The 17,104-nt window shown below is 40.4% G+C and overlaps 1 protein-coding gene across 6 annotated transcripts in view; it reads left to right on the top strand.

The window, feature by feature from the left end:
- Positions 1-17,104, top strand: part of EVL (Enah/Vasp-like) — a 126,877-nt gene that overhangs the window by 57,126 nt on the left and 52,647 nt on the right. For all 6 annotated transcript variants that reach the window (XM_017807636.1, XM_017807635.1, XM_017807634.1 and 3 more), the window contains exon 3: positions 6,352-6,529. In XM_017807636.1, coding sequence (XP_017663125.1) covers positions 6,352-6,529 — 178 coding nt within the window. The remainder of the gene's footprint in view (positions 1-6,351; positions 6,530-17,104) is intronic.

Below are 17,104 nucleotides of genomic sequence, written 5' to 3'. Positions count from 1 at the left end.
GGCTGCCCACCTCTTGTGCTCACCTCGAGCCCTCTGGCTGGCAGCAGAATGAGGAAGAAGTGGGAGATTGATTGATTGCCTGTTGGCTCAGAGAGTGTGTTGCCTTCTGGGAAGGTGAGGTGAGCAGGGCAAGTCAAGCCAAGTCAAGCTAGTCCAGACGGCAGGAGCCAGGGCACCTCTGAGCTGCCACAGATGTTGAATTGATCGATCTGCTTACGGAAATGCAGGTGATCTCTCTCAGCTGTCAGCTGTAGTGATGCTTGGGCCAATGGGAAAAGTTAGTTAGGTTGCATACTGGAAATGGTAGACTTTGCTACACTGTCCATATATAGAGTCACCACTGAAAAAGGAAAAGCAGAACAGAAATAGGTGGGTTTTGAGCACATTGGTTTTCAGCTCCTTGCAGTGCACTTTTGAAACGTCTGCCAGAAGTTTTGCAACTGCTTTTATGCTTCTCAGTAGAGCAAAGGAGTCATATTAATTCTATTAATCCCGTTCCAAAATAGAAAATATTTTCAAAACTAAATTAAATACAATGGCTTCTTAGGCAGTTGTGAAAGCCAGTACTTACTGCTTTGTACAAAGCTATGCCAGCTGTTTATTTTACATAGCCAGCAGGTGAATGTAAATGATTTTCATGTGACTACAATCTAAGATGGGACTGCATGGCTGGTGTATAACAAGCAGAAGTCATAAAGTCAACATGTATATGCAAGGGAGATACTTAAGGGAGACTGTGTACCAGAGGTCTGTCTTAATCAGACTATACAATTAAAGAGTAGGACATCTTAAAAACTCAAATCTCGAGCTGTACTTTAAACATTGCATTAACATTCTATTTGCTTTCAAATGTTCCAACTTACGGAGAGCCTGCATGCTATCTAAAAATCATCTCAATTAAGAAGGAAGCACATAGAAGAATATATTTTTCTAAAGTTTACAGACTAAAAATCCCCCCTCAAACAAACAGAAAGTATAGGTTATTACCTTAGTCACCTAAAATGATCTAAAACAAAGTGTTCACCTTATATATGATTGCAAAAATCCAATATTATGAATAAAATATATTCAAGACAGCATGTGGCATAGTAGTATTCAAAGGAACACTGAAAGTCTCAAGATTCAGAGTTTAATATATTTTATATAAGTCTCACATGGAATCATAAGCTTGCTAGACTTGCTAAGTATTGGCATTTAATGAGAAAAAAATGAATTTCAGTAAAAGTAATTCTCTGTACAAGCCATTTGTGCTTGCTCTCAGGCTGTGTTAAATCTCACTAAAAGTGAGGTTTTGGCAAAAGCTGTTGATTTCCCAGAAAAGACATATTTATCTGAAAAGGACCAATCTTCAGCTAACGTGATTTGGCATATAGTGAAGCTAATGGAGCTACACAGATTTCCAAGAGTTGAGAAATTAGTTTAAAATAGGTAACACAACAATACCATGGGGGAGCAATTTCAACTTTTATTACATACTGTTTGGCAAGGCACAGACTAGAATAATCTTCATGGCTTCATCCCTGCCTGCCTTTAGTATTTCCCTTTTAATTTTTGTTCTTTTATATTACACCTATAATAACATCATTCTTTAATTTTCATCCTCTTTTTCATTTTTCGTGTATATTCTTCTGCAGACTCCTTTTTTTGTCTTTGTCTTGCTGCCTTTCTGTTATCTAGCCCTTTTTTGGTGCATGTGTTGGAATTTACGGCACTGTCTGCTTATCTGTATTCATCTTCTTCTCTAGCTGACAGTGTCTAAAAAGTTCACCGCAAAGAGATATGGTTTTTAGAGCAGCAGAACTGGAGCATCATTCTCACCACCAGGAAGTGGTCGCCAGACCTCTTGTTCCCTTTATGTGTCTGGATGACATGCTCATTGCATCCTTTGCACGTAGCAGCAGGACTGGGTTACAGACCAGCAGGACATGAATTCCCTTTTCTGCTCTGCACAGAGGTGCAGGTTTGCACAGACTCATGCTGGTGTGAGTGGTAACCTTCAGAAAACCACAGGCAGACTCTTGAAGCTTTGGAGTAGCCACAGAGGCCAGAACTGGTTTGAAGCTAAGGCCAGATCAGTATTACAATCACTTAACATCATGATCTTTGATGTTTCCTTGCAGCCTTCATCTTGGACTCAATGTTCATAGAGGTCTTTTCCAACCTTAACTATTCTGTGATTCTTGAAGCCCAACAGTCATAACCACACACTTTACCTCCATGTTGCAACTTGCCAGCTGTTGTTGTCACATGGGCTGTTGTAAAGGTGACGTGTGAGCTTCAGTCACCATGCAAGAAGGTCACAAAGCTAATTGTTTGGGATATAAACTAACCACAATTTTTGAAAAATAAAGAACCAATTAATCACTGCTGTAAATTACTAGAAGTTCGTCAGGTTTGGGCCTGCCTTCAGGAGTAAAGAATCTGGCCTAGCTGTAGCAGTTTTTATATCCTCCCTGTTCTAGCAATCCTGTCTACTCCCTATGAGATGAGCCTGAGTGCAGGCAGTGTGGAAGGGCCCAAGCCAGTAACAACTGAGCCATTCCATGCTCTGGAGAAACAAACAATTTTATTGTCCTGGTTCAATAAGCAAGAGCACGGGGATGAGACTTGTGTGGGAGCTCTTCCCATGATCTTGGCTCTGTTTACACCTCAGGTGTTGCCCTGAAGCTCATTTAATCCCTTCTAGCCCCGTTCCCATGAGTCCCATTGGCCACCACCATCATCACTGCTGACAGCTCCCAACTCAGCAGCCAAAAGGAAGGGCTTCTCAGTTTTGAGCTTTTTTATAGATCCTAAAATTCCCTGCCTGTCTTAGGGAGCCTACACTTTAAACTGAGGTGAAAGGGTGAAGGAGAGAACCAAGTAGAAGAGAAGCAAACCTTTTTTTAGCGTTACAGCGATGGGAACATAGAAAGATGTCAACTTATTAATGCTGTGCACACCTGGTCTGTCCTTGCCATATGAGATCATTGGAATCCAGAATTTAACAGGGTTCAAAACAGCACAGGCATTTATAACAGTAAGAAGACTACTTTGTTTCAGGATATAAAATACCAAAAGGGTGTTGAAAATTAAAAAAAAAGGTATTTAAAATGTCGTGTTTCAGTTTTTAAGTCAAAATTCTAGGTGAAGAGTTATAGGAAGAACTGTTTGTCATGAATGAATCCATTACTTATTTCTGCAAGATTTCTAGTAATTTTCTCCAATTCACCTATTGTAGACTACAACTGAAGTTTAAAAGATGAACTGTTGGTCTGCTCCACCTGGCAGATGCTATCTTACTGACATATGAAGCTTTAGAGTAACGATCCCTTAGAAACACCTGTAAAAAACCCCTATGCTTCAAACAGGGAGACCTTTATGTTAATTACTGCTCTGAAGCACTTCATAATCATCATGTGCCTTGCAGAGTCTCCAGAACATCTGTACAAGACACCTTTGTGCACTCAATCTTAACAACAGCAGGTGAACCCCTTTTCTTTTGTAGTATTTTCCATAAACGTGAGCCAAAGGAGATAAAATGAAATTCTGGCTATTTTAAGTTTCTTTTCCCAGTTTCAAACTCTCTGATTTGAGTTTGAAGACAAAATATTACATATGTAGACAAGCTGATGATTACTGAAGGTCAACATTCAAATTCTGTCTTTGTTCAACTAAAGGGATCAAACCCTCAGAACAGAGCAGATCCTCGGAGTTCCTTGGGTCGATGTTCTGGGGAAGCAGGTTTTGAAGAGTTTACCTGACTTCTATTAAAGAATTTTTGGCGTAAGTTTTTACAATTTCTGCCTTTAATTATGCAGATACATTGCGCACTCTGGTGCTCTTTGGACTTTGATAGTGGCGTCCTTTGAAACTCAAGTTTCTTTTAGTAGGTGAGAAAGACTCATTTTGAAAGCCTTGTAGAAGCTCAAAGTCTTTTTAAACATTTCCTTGAAGATACTGACTGTGCCTTCCCTTGGTGAATTGCTCAAAAATGATTGGAAAACTTAAAAATTGGTCCATGTTAAAACTTTGGATTAGTAATCCAAGCATGGATGCTCCGTGATGCTCCAGAAACTCTTTGAGTGTGACCAACATCGGTACCGGCTCAGTGGAAGAATGGGGGTGATATCACCAGCTTTCAAGAAAAAAAGGCAATCTAAGCTGTCAATTATAAAGCAAGTTCAGTGCCTTTGCTGAGACCAGTTTCCACTTCATTCTGGTTGGTGTGGCTGCATTTCCACACAGCATGCTGGCGATGTGGTTCCCATTTTCAGGGGACTAACCCTTGGGAGCCTGTGTACCAAATTTAGGCTGCATCTTCCTTTGGCTCACAGGTCAGGAATCTCTCAATGAAATGTGTCAAAAACAGCAGTGTAGGTCTGATTGCTTCCCAGTGCATTTGCATGAAACCTTAATAATGATACCAGTTTGAGTGCAAAAGTTGGACTATCATATTTGTGCCTAAAGCTAGACCAAGTATTCAAAGACTGTCTGCTATGTCACTGTTTAATGATGGCTAAGGTAAGTAAATTCATTCTAGTAATAAGAGTCTATCTGTAATTATCTAGTGGCGTAGTGGCTTCTTTGCTGGTTTCCATAATTTTTTGTATATTAATATATACATCTGTTAACTATATCAATGAGACAGTGCTATCCTTCAAAAACAGGAATGTGTGTAAAACAAATTGTTGCTTATTAGGTGTTCATCTAATATTTTTCTGCCAATTTAAACTGGCAATCCACTGAAAATTCAGAACTCAGAGTTAGGAGTCATTAATCTTTGAAATTAGTTTTAAAAATCTGCCTTTATAATTAAGAAGAATTGTCAGTCATCTAATAAAAATGTTGCTGGACTAATTAAATACACTGGAGCTTTTTAACTGCAACTGTAGTGTTAATAGAAAACTTTCCAAAATACTGATCCATCAGACTGCAACAAAAATGTATTGGTTGGTTTTCTGGTGTGGGGGATCCACCTCTAACGTAAATATTGTGTACAAAGTTGACTCATTACTGGCTCTCTGTTCCTTTGTCTTCAGTTGTTTCTCCCATTTACAAAGCCCAGGATGGGAAGACGTGTGCTAAGAGTGAGCTCCTGGACAGCATGCACAAAAGTGCTCTTCCTACTCCTGTAAACCAGTGTCCAGCCCATTTAATTTACATATGAGCCACCCAAACTAGTGTGATGATTTCCATTGATTGACTTTCAGTGGGGGTCAGAATATGTGGGATTGTTCTGGCTCTTGATAAAACTCCAGCCAAAATAAATCCATTTGCAGGTGCAATCTGGAACATTCAAGACCAGATTTGCTGTATTTAAACAATGAACTTTTCCTGCTCATAATTTCAAGGTTCTCTGTCCCTGGTTCCCTTCTGTCCCCAGCCTGTGTGAGCTGATGAAGGGGGAGCCTCCATTTCCTACAACTTCGTTGTTTTCAATGCACTGCATCTGGTTATGGGAATAATTATTATCCCTTCTGCTGGCATTTTGTTTCTTAACTTTGTGTCACAACAGAGTACCACTGCCAGTGCACAGATGGGTATCTCAGGGATGTTGTCTGTGCCATCCATCCTTCTGGCCTATTAGTGGTGCAGGGGGCACTCCTGCCTCTCCCCTTTCAGCTAGATCAGGTCACACTTTTAGCATTGGAGGTTTCTGGTTGGATCCCAGTTACACTGTGTAGCTGGATGTCCCATGTGCCCTACCCAAGGATAAACAGGGCATTGTATTTAGCAGATTAAATCAAAATATACAGAACCATCCTTCTGCTGCAGTCACCCCTTACCTGGAAAATATCGCTCATACAGCAAGGGAGGAGGTGGGAGCGGAAATATGTGGTTGTCTGGTTTTGTCATTGCCTGTCTGATTCTAGAGGAAAAACTCTCAACACAAGAAGCTGGTGGTGATCAGGTGCATGGGAGGAGAAAAGCAGAGCTGGTGCAATGAGTCAAAACATTTATCTGCTGTAGGGCAGGGTTAGTTAGCTCTGTCTGGCTCTTTTTCTAACAATTGTGCATGATCATCCTCCAAAAGATGGCAACAGCTGCTGGCACTGGCTCCTGACAGCTGTCTGCAGCATCTGCACAGCTGCATCCTGTGAAGGTGCTGTAGAAAACATGGGCAGGTAATAGATTTTGCAAAACTGGCTTGCAAGTCCCCGAGGCTGAATTGAACTGTTGTAAATCTCACCCTTAGATGTGGGTCTTCTGTCACCAGAACACGCACTGCCTTACTGTACGGCCATGTAGGAGCTGCCAAAGGAACTGCCTCTACCATTTTAGTTAACCTTTACACAAGGGTTGGGTGGTTTTTTTCCCCACTGTAAACAGAACTATTTTTAATCCTTACCCCTCTCTTTCAAATCACAGGTAGTGATTAATTACTCAATTGTGAAAGGACTGAAGTACAATCAAGCAACACCTACCTTTCATCAATGGCGCGACGCACGGCAAGTCTATGGCTTGAATTTTGCAAGCAAAGAAGAGGCTACCACGTTCTCCAATGCAATGCTGTTTGCTCTGAATATCATGAACTCACAAGATGGAGGTAAATTAATCTCTATTAAACTGTGACATTTTACAGTGTTTGTTATCAATCACCTAGTGCAGTTGTATTGGATAGTATGCCATTATAAAACATGTTATAATAAAAAAACAACCTCTAGTAGACAGCCTTTAGATCAGCATTTGCTGTAGTAGAAATTGTACATGTTTTCAGGTTTTATTTCCATTTCTTCTCATTTTTCATGGTGCCTTAACTCACCGTAGTTATTTGGGAATGCCTCAGCAGGCAGGTAGGCACACTGATTTATGTGGATCTGTCTATGTTTTACATGTAAGAAGGCAGAATATAACTTTAAATAAACAGAAGCTAGAGCAAAATTAGCAACATTTTATAAGATAGAACTTGGAGCTGGTATTTCCAATGTGTTGGATGTCAGCTCCAGCCGATGGATCAGCTTTCAAAAAGATGAGTGTGTGGCACCTTGATTATTTCAGAAGGTAAAATGTAAAGGTTTGTGCTCTGGTCATTGATTGATATCCCTCAATACTACCTTGACTGCAGAAAAAATTTGTGGTAAAGTTTGCTGTTCTGAGAATTTGTCATTGCACTAGCTTGAGAAGGGCCCAAAATAACATCCTGGTTTCTCAGTGGAAACCAGTTTCTGGTCTGTGGTATCTGGATGAAGTACTGCCCTCAGTTACACGCTCATGACCTCTCTGCAGCTCCTGGGCTGGGAACAGAGCAGTCCTTGTGTGGTCTCTTTTTTTTCCCTGTAAAATACACACCACAGCCCTATTTTCCTTTCGCAAACACAGTGAGTCAAGGTTTACATCACCTGCTGCCATCCAGGTTTCACTGCAGTGTTCACTGGCGATGGACAGCAGCTCTTTAGAGAGAGGTTGTCGCCTGACAGCCTTCAATGCACAAATATGTCTTACTAAAAGGCATATTTGTAATATAAAAGTTCATATTTTTTATTCTGCTTTTCTGACCTATTAAGCTGAAAAATTCAAAAGTCGTCAAAAATCAGGAAGTATTTTAAATTCTGAGCTATATTTAGAAATACTGAGGACTTAATCCTGCTTTCTTCAGATTGAACATTTTCAGCTGTAGTTGTGCCACAGCAGGAGACTTCATGAGGAAATCTGGCCAAGATTCAGCAGTTCTAAATTTATGCAAATCTGCAGAGTACAAAGCTCTTTGGCTGCTCAGATGCTCTCAGCCCCTGTAGACCACCAAATAAGACTCCAAATTTGGATACTTTGACTATGTTCTTGGTGTAGTGATTAGTTTAATGCCTGTGATGATTCTGCCTTTCTTCTGAAAGTCCTTAAGTTTAGGTTGGGTTTTTTTCCCCATCTGTCTCTTCCTGTCAAAGGGAGCGAGGTTTTTGCAGGATTTTAATGTTGTTTCAGGGAGGTGCCTTGTGGAAACACAGGCCTCAGGATGAGAATTTATTGCACATAGGCTAAAATGAAAGAAACTGTCTTATGGTTGATACTTTAATTATGTTAGCTACTCTTAGCAAAGAACAAGAGGTATTTTAAGAAAATATTTTTGCATACTTGAAACCCTATTAAACTTCTGAGAAGTTTATGAATATACAACAAATAATAATTTGCATTTTGCATTTTTGGGGGTATTTATTTACTTAGTGCACCAAAGTGTGCTTTAGATCCTTTACAGACTTAACATGCAGCCTATGCTGAAGAGCTTGCATTTAGAGTTCATAGTTGTCACATACACAGACATGAATTGGGTCACAGATGAAAAAATTTCCTACTTTCTTTTCTGTAAAAACAAATGGTCTGGTAAATATTCTGTCTTCAACAACCCCTTTTCTCTCATACCTAAAGTGTTAGAAGTTTCAAAGATTTCCAGTCGTCCCATTCTTTACAGCTGAGCTTGTCAAAAACTGAAATTTGGTTTAAAGATAATTTCAGCATTTGAGGTTTTTTAAAAAAATGTCTGATTCTATGAAACAAATTCCTCAAATACTCATTTTTATTAATTCTTTTTCATTATGAAATTTATTTCTATAAATATTTCTTTTTTATTTATATTAGCTAGAGGTCGATAATAGATTATATTGAGGACTTTTATATCATCATAAGTTTCCCAGTTATTGCAATGATCTCAGCATGCAAGTTGACAGCAAAAGTCCATAATGGTTATAAGGTATAAGACGTTTTTTCAGGTCTGCTCTTCCAGGCTCCTGTATATATTTGTGAGTATGAATTAATGCAAATAGGAATTCACACAAACACACATATCCATATATCTTTTCAGGCACAGCCACTGCCTGCATACTCCATCCATTCTGCTGCCTGCATACTGCATTAGGGTCTTCTTTTTCATATGGAAAAATCATTAGGAAAAAAATGTATTTATTATATCTACGCATCCATGTATTAAAGTTGCTCATGTGCTTATGCAGATGGATGGCAGCTTTAAGGGGTGCATTTGTATTCACAGAACTGCTCCACACACTAATAAAATGCTCTACCAAAACCACAGTGTTAAACAGAGATTCCCTCTGGCACATTCATAGGACAGCACACCCTGTCTGCTAACTCTACAGCTTGAAATATGCTATGTGCACTGCTTGGGATGTGCTATTTCTAATGTTTAGTTTTTTCATATATTCCCTGCTGAGACATTATTATGTTTAGGAACTTCTGATCTTCCCATAGTTGAATAGATTCTGGCTTCCATGGCTGCTTCTCCCTTCATTCTACCACCTACTTCCATAAACTAAAATTAATCATGGTAGACTACAGCAGAAAATGTGAGACTGCATCATATCTTCAGCAGACATGGAGTCAGGATCTGTAACATTTGGGAAAATAACTAGTCTTGGCACAAAGCAATGGCGTGGGGTTTTGAATGGTGCATTAAGCTGAATTAGTTTAAAAAAATTATAGCAGTCTGTGTTTTGGGGAGTTGGAAATAATTTTTAGGTAGTGCTGACTTTCACATTACTGGGTCACTTTAAATGAACGTACAGTTATGAACAAGTGATGAGAATTACCCTACTGTCCCTCCTCCTCACAAGAGAAACTATGACGCCCAAGATCAACCACAGGCACTGCTCTCTCTGTGCTGATTACATGAGGCATGAGTGAAAACTAAACCAAGTGCTTCATTAAATGCCTATGGTTTAATAGGCTGAATCACATCCTACAGCCAGACCGTGTTAACCTGGGTTGCATGTCAAGATCAGCGCTGGGGAGTGGATCTTCCCAGGGGTATGACATCCCAAAGAGCACAAAAGTAGGGAGAAAAGCCACAGTCTAAATTCTCTGTCTAGTTATATTTCTGCAGGCGATGTGCTCATACTCTTACCTGTGGAGAGGGCTGGCCATCTTACATGTGTCCAAGTTCCCAATGCTGTGGTGAGAGCCTCTCCCAGTGCACATCCTCAGGGTGGGCTAAAGCAAACCTTGCAGGAGGCGAACACAGACTCAGCTCAGTCTTGTGCTTTGTAAGGATGCTTATGACTATGTTAGGAATAATCTGAAATTAGAGAAAATAAGACTAAAAAGAAAATAATAATACAAATATGTACCATCCTTCCTTTAGAGATTGACAGTGTTTACCTTCCAGTTTGTTTATATGCCTAATTACTTTGATTTTCTTATGCATTTCTTTAATCTGTTCTCCTTTGCAATAAAAAGCAAGGAGTTGGTCCTGAGCCAGCCTGCAAAATGAGAGCAAATGATAACATTGACTTGCTCATTACCAATCTCTTGCTTACAGTTCTTTAATGGTGACATTTAGTAAGACCATTAGTATGACAAACGACTTCCCATTTAATTGTTTTTCTTTCATGGGTGTCCACTTCGTGAAGATAGACCTTTCACTGGCATAAGTTACCTGATAAAAGCTAGTGTGTCACTAGCTTACTTTGTCACCTGCAGCCAGGTTTCACTGGGAGCAGACCATCACTCCTTCTTGCCCCAGGAGACTATGGAAAAAGCATTTTGCATGGATCCTGCCCACGGGCTGATGTTTGCTAAGCAGACAAGGTTCATATTCTTCAAGGCTTACATCCTCTTAGATGTGATGCAATGACTGGTGGCAGCGCAGCATCATTATTGGAGCAGGACACAAAGTGAGGATATTAGTAGGCTAAAACGGGCAAGTTCTACCCTGATGTAATTTTGTAGGAAATCCAGCAGTGCCTGTGGTGAAGGTAACTTTCTGCAGGGCTTAACTGGAGCCTGTGCACTCAGTACTTCTCAGTGGTTACACTTCCCTGAGAGACTATTTTCTCTCATTTCTTGCTCCCCAAATTTCTGGGGACAGGCAAAGGAATTCTTCATCATCTTCCTTCCTTATTTGCACACTTCAGACATTTGAGTCCCTGCTGGTCCCTGGCAGCACCTGCATGTTCCCATGCTGCAGAAGGAGGCAGTGGCTCAGCTCTGTGGCTTGGCGTGACCAGCTCTGGGGGCATCTCGGGCTTCCATGGCTTAAAGACTTGTTACTTCTTGGAGAAGAATTAAGGCTCTGATCTGTGCTACTGGTGAATGCTGCCTGTGACGTGAATAAAACATATTATGAACTTTCACTTTTCTTTTGATCTTTTTACCTTCAGGACTTGGATACTTATTGTTGGTTTACAATGCATGAAAATCCTATTTCTATATGTAAACACCACATGCTGGAAAGCCTTAAGCAGAGGGCTCTGTTGCGGAGTTAATCATAGTTAGAGGTCAGCTTCTTTTTCTGACTAAGGGAGAAGTTGGAGGAAAGCATGAAATGGTAGCAGAGAGGTTTGAAGAAAATTAATAGTGATATATTTATTTGTTTATTTCTTGTAAGAAAGCAATAAATAATGTTCTAAGTGTCTTAAAGACCACACAATACAGACTCAGGTCGTGGAAGGTGCAGAGTTCAGCCCCATGCCTCCCCACATGATGCTTCACAGACCTAGCCTTAATTCTGCAGGAGAATATTTTGGTAGTCAGAAGGATTGCTCTTCACCCTCTTCTTCTCATTAGAAGATCTGCTGGCTTTTCTTTTCCACCACTGAGGATTATTTGACAGGTATTTCTCTAGCCACCTTTCCCATAAGTTGTATTTTATGAAGTTCTTCAGAGTTTGAGATATTTTTCCATTCCTTCAGTCAGTCTGCTTTTATCCTTGTACAGAAGTGACAGCATTTCTGTATTGCTGAGAGGAAGTTTCTTGGAAAGCACTTTGATCCCACCAAAATAAGGGGATAAATAACAGAATAAAGCATTGATTCATCGAACAGCAGATAAACTGGCAGAATGTAGCATACATTCTCTCTCTTAGTTAGATGCCCTAAGTATTTGCAAGATTTCTGTCAGTGAAGGATGTGTGTGAAGATTACAGTGCACTGGATTTCAGATGAAAGTCTACACAGGTTTTTTAATACATTTTTCTAATGTTATATTTAGTTCATTTTTCGTTAGAATTTTTCCAACTAGTCCCATGTCTCTCGGTTTTTCAGTGGCACCAAAGTGTAACTGCTGGGAAACTCAGTCAGTTGAATTCATCTTCTACAGTGCAGTGCCTGTTTTATTTGATAATATTGCCCCAAGACTTCCCAGCACCACAGAGGGACACAGTGTGGGAAGACAAAAGACTGCATCTTCATTACAGTGCTGCATAATACATAAAATCACTCATCAATAATGGAAGGGGCCCACCACAGAACACAATGCCCACTTGCAGCCAGCTGGTTCCAAAACCATACTGGTCTGAAGGGATCTGTGCCCCATGCAAGATGCTTTGCATACTGTGCTGCAGACTTGTTTCCCCTGCTATCAGGTGTGTTGGTGCAGATTATAAAGCACTAAGATGGTATATTCTGTGCACATTGTACTTTTAAGTGTGCTAATAACATGTAAAGGCACGTGTAACTTCATATTCCATAGGCATTGCAGAACTGTAAGCATGCATCTTGCTGCAGGTCTTTGAGCCAAGTCATTCCACAAGTTGTTCCTATTTATAGTTTAGTCATAGAGAATTTGTAAGTAACAAACTTTTGAACTCACTGGTGTAAATATGATCCATGTGGTCAGACACCTAGTGCTAGCCAAAATAGCAGCCCGCAGGCAATGGTTAATTGGGTGCATGTGAAAAATACAAAGCACTTTTGCTGCTTTAAAAAACAAAGCTTTCCCAGGGGAAAGAATCTTTTCTGATTGATGTCTTCCAAAAACACCAGAGAAAGGTTTAGAGAAACACAGTTTTTCCAGCCTCATGCCTACCCCAGTTTCAGTATTGACTTTAGAAGCTCAGAAAGGCTCTGCAGATAGGGCAGTTTCTGTTCTAAATTGCTGTGCTTTGTAAGTCAATGAAGAGGGAGGGAAAATTCAAGTAAGATGATGAGCTTTTTCCATTCGCCTGCTGCATTGCTTTATCACTGGAACTGTTCCAGAAAAATTCACCTGACTTATACATAATCTTTTAGTATATTGCTTACTATAGAAATAAATTCGTTCTTTGCAAACTGGACAGAGATGAGCTGTTACCAGCAAACCAGGGGCGAATTTATTGAGCAACCGGTGAAGGGCACCCCCTAGCCAGTGCCCCACAGCATTTTTGACCCTTTGAGAGCAAGAGCCCCTTGTGAACCCGGCTGAAAAACATCAGCTTGGCCCACAGGAGCACTCATCATGTCTAGCTCCCAAAGTGTTTTCTTGCTGTGCTGGTGGGGATGACAGTCCTCATATAAGCCCACTGCCCATCTTTCTTAAACAATGAACATTTCTCCACCTGGAATAAAGGCACTTACCTTGCAAGCTTCCCCTGCCTGCTCAAATGTCCTCTTCTCAGGTTAACCTGGGTTTCCTGAGTTGAATATATGACATTTCTAAGAACCTGGGTACACTTCACATTAAGAGAATCATGCTTAAAACCAGAACTGGAGGAAGTTGGCCCAGCCAGAAGAAGCAGTGAATAAAATTGGTTAGTCTTCTGTGTTAGCTTGGCTCTGTCTGACTGGAGCACAGGAGGTGAATTGCTTCATTCATGAATAGATAAACTGGGATTACAGACTCCTTTCAGTGTTAAAACTGTAAATATAATTGCTATTATTCATCTGTCAGGAAGTATCAAACTGTTATTTAATTATTCTGCTCTATAGAAGAAGCCATTTCTTCAATTCAGTTTTTCAGTCCCTCAGATGGTAGGGATCCATGGCAGAAAGTTTTCCAGGGCACTGAAGTGCTCTCCAAATGATATGCAAATAAAAACCCATGTCATGTTGCTTGTACACATCTTAGCTACTTTCCTGCAGGACTCTATTGTATCCCTGCTCAAAGCAGCAGCAGCAGCAGCGCCGGAGCTGCTGTCGAATGTCTAGAACAACAAAAGGTGCCTCTGTTCTTTGAAGAGCATAATAAATCTAATGGCTCTTGAGTCTCTTCCTGATGTTTTTTGCTGTGCTGAATTCTTCTCCACTAAATGAAAACCACTTCAGGAAGGAAACTGTGTGTGGGAAAAAGAATTGTTGAAAGATTTAAGAGAGACTTGCACACGTTGAGAGCAAAGACTTGCGCTAGTAAGATTCCCTAGCACCATTGCCTTCAAACCCTTGTTCTTCTGAAAATGGTGCAAACTGGCAAAGTTCCCAGAGCTCAGTGGTAGGAGATTCAATGTGGCTTTTTCACTAGACTACAATAAGTGGCAGAAGAATATATTCGCTTAGGGAAAAAAAGTAATTATCAAAATTTAAGAAGTCTAGTAATTTATGTGCAAGCAGTGTAGGCCAGATTTTGACTGGTATTCATTTGGAGACCATTTATAGGGTGTTTGCTTGCTGAATACACCCCTTCATCAGCAAGGGCTTCTTTTTTGGGGTTAGTCTGGACTGTATATACATCATGTCCTGTGTCAGCCAATGGCTGTGAGTGGAGCTCAGCCTTGAGCAAAAGTGCAAAAGCTGCTTTGCGCCAGGAGATGCTGTGACTCAGAAGCAGCTCCGTATCACTCTTCCTCCTCTCCTTCCTCTCCTCTCCCCAGGGACATGGCAGGAGAAGGAGTACCTGCCCTCAGCCTATGTCAGCAGTGCACTGCCACCACCCTCAGGCTCAGCTCCTCAGGCAGGCAGTGGTGGGCTCTGCCTTGCCCCTGACCCTCTGCTCTGCACAGGCAGAGAGCAAAGGGTTGGGTTTACACCTCACTGCCTTCTAAGCTCCTGCCCCTACTCTATGCTTAGAGTCCACGGCTCTTTAAAAATCTGAAGCATATTAAGAACAAATGGCTTTCTGTGATGAGAACAGTATTTTTCTCTTTACCTTTTCCAATGCATCCTTTGGCATGTTGAATCTCAGTGCATTTTGTTTTGCTCACCAGTTACAGTCTATGGGACATCGATTTATTGATTGAGTATCTGATTTCTTTCAATGAAAGATAAATTGCTTCTTGGAAGAGATTTGATTTTTTCACAAACCTTCTTTCAGTTTTGTGTTCATTTTCTGTTGCTCTTAAAGTGCTTTGATACTTGATGTGCTGGGGTGTTCCCTAAAATAACAATAAAATGACTTTGTGTCAGAACACAAATTGCTTTTTTAAGGCAGTTTGTCTTTCCTTTTCAGACCCTACATGAATTAGAGGTGCTGTAATTCAACAAAGAACAGTACTCTGTTTACCTCTGCACATACACTGATATCTCACCCCACTCTTTGGATTGATTCACACTGTCTTTAGAGTCAAATATTGGCATAGTTCATAACATATAATGTCACAGAATAAGTCTAGAAGAACATTCTGTGGAATTTTTACCACTAGAAGAGGAAAAAGAATATTGAAAGTAAATAGACTTTTCTAAATACTGTGATGGATGGCCTCATTCTTAAAACAAACAAACAAAAAAATGACCAGGCAGTGTGTTGTGGTGGTAGTTACACAAATGCAGATTTGCAAAGAGTGATAGATGTTGACAGGTTCTCCAAGCTTGAATCAGCCAAACTAGACTTAATTTTACAATGGTGCTGCGCTTCTCCAAATGCTCTTTATTTCTGGAAAAGTGAACTGCAGAAACTTTCAAGAGATTGTACAAAAAGTGACATCTCCAGCTTTCTCCAGCATTAATAAGTATCTGAATATACATAACACAGGAATAAGCGTTGTATTCATTTTGAATCATCTTGCAGAAATAGCGCATTCTGATAATGATGATGTTGTCTAATTGTAGTGTTAGCCCCCTCCCTCAACTACTTATTTTATAGTGTTCACAGGTACCCTATGTAATTGTTGGGTACTAGCTAATTTTTTATCAGCATTTAACTTGAACAGAGACACACAAATGTGTAGGGGTTAAGATAGGTTTTGGTTATTACCACAGAATGGTTTGGGTTGGAAGGAACCTTAAAGATCATATAGTTCCAATCGCCCTGCCATGGGCAGGGACAACTTTCACTAGACCAGGTTGCTCAAAGCCCCATCCCACCTGGCCTTAGCTGCTGAGCTGGCAAGCAACTTGATTCTTTTTTTAATTTAGAGGACTTTCTGCATTCCCAGCTAAGAGCCACATCTTGTAATAGTTTGTCTTCATACAGTAACGCACATACTCCCCTAGCTGTGGTCCCACTCCTAACAAGTAATAATTGTGTGACCATGATCCTCCTGTTAACAGGAGTAGAAACATAGGAACAGTATCAGATGCTCCTGGGACAGTCAGTTATGTATTTTAGGTGTCTCTAAAGGCAAATCCATCTCACTTTTCATTTCTTTTTCATCACTGACTGTAAAGGATTGCTGCTAAGAATGCTTCTTTGGTTCCTGACAATTTTGCTATTATCTTCTTCCAAACTTTTTAATTAATGAATTAATGATTTCTAATTATCGTGTAATTAATTAGTAACTACAATGATAATTACACCTCTAGTTTAATAATAATAAATCAGGGATCTGGAATATAATGTGCATAAGCTGTGTTTTTAGTGATGCTCCTGTGGATTTGACAGTTAGAGAGAACTCACAGGAATTCATGTGTGTTGTGCATATCCTTATGTGTGTGTTCACATGAGCAACACACATCACATTATCACTTTTCTAAGTGCCTGAGCTCTGCAAACAGATGGGTTTCGTGCATGCAAATTTTTTGATTTTGTACCACGAGTGAATTCGTGAAGAAATTTACACATATATAGGTAGAAATCAAGAATAAGTTGCTGGGCCGAGAGGATTTTTCACACGTAATCAAAATAAAATTGGTAGTATTTTGAATTTTGTCTTTAAACTCTGCGTTCGTTATGTTCCATGGTTCACTGAGCAAACAACATTCACTAAAAACGTGTTTCTGGTCAAAACACACAGTGTTTAGGACCAGAGGACTGCGTGGGGACAGTCAGTGGTGCAGCTGAGGAGGTGGGGCACAGCTCTGCGGCCCTCTCTGGCAGCAGGCTCAGCTGAGGGGAAAGTCTGCTTAATTCCAGCCATCGAGTGAATCGCCATATGCTGCTGCCAGCAAAGCATGTAGAGCAGCTTCTGCTGCTAGCTGGTAATCCCTGGGAAGCTCACAGAAAGTCTATTAATGGCTTTCTTAGATGACTCTGTGCGGTCACCCAGCATCTTATTTTTCACCAAGTCAGGGACTCGAAAGCTGTAGGTTGTGTGGCATTCTGCAAGCAGAAT

The sequence above is a fragment of the Lepidothrix coronata genome, unplaced genomic scaffold (genome assembly GCF_001604755.1).
Source record: "Lepidothrix coronata isolate B3197 unplaced genomic scaffold, Lepidothrix_coronata-1.0 Scaffold19, whole genome shotgun sequence".
Taxonomy (NCBI): domain Eukaryota; kingdom Metazoa; phylum Chordata; class Aves; order Passeriformes; family Pipridae; genus Lepidothrix; species Lepidothrix coronata.
This window is presented reverse-complemented; position numbering and strand designations above follow the sequence as displayed.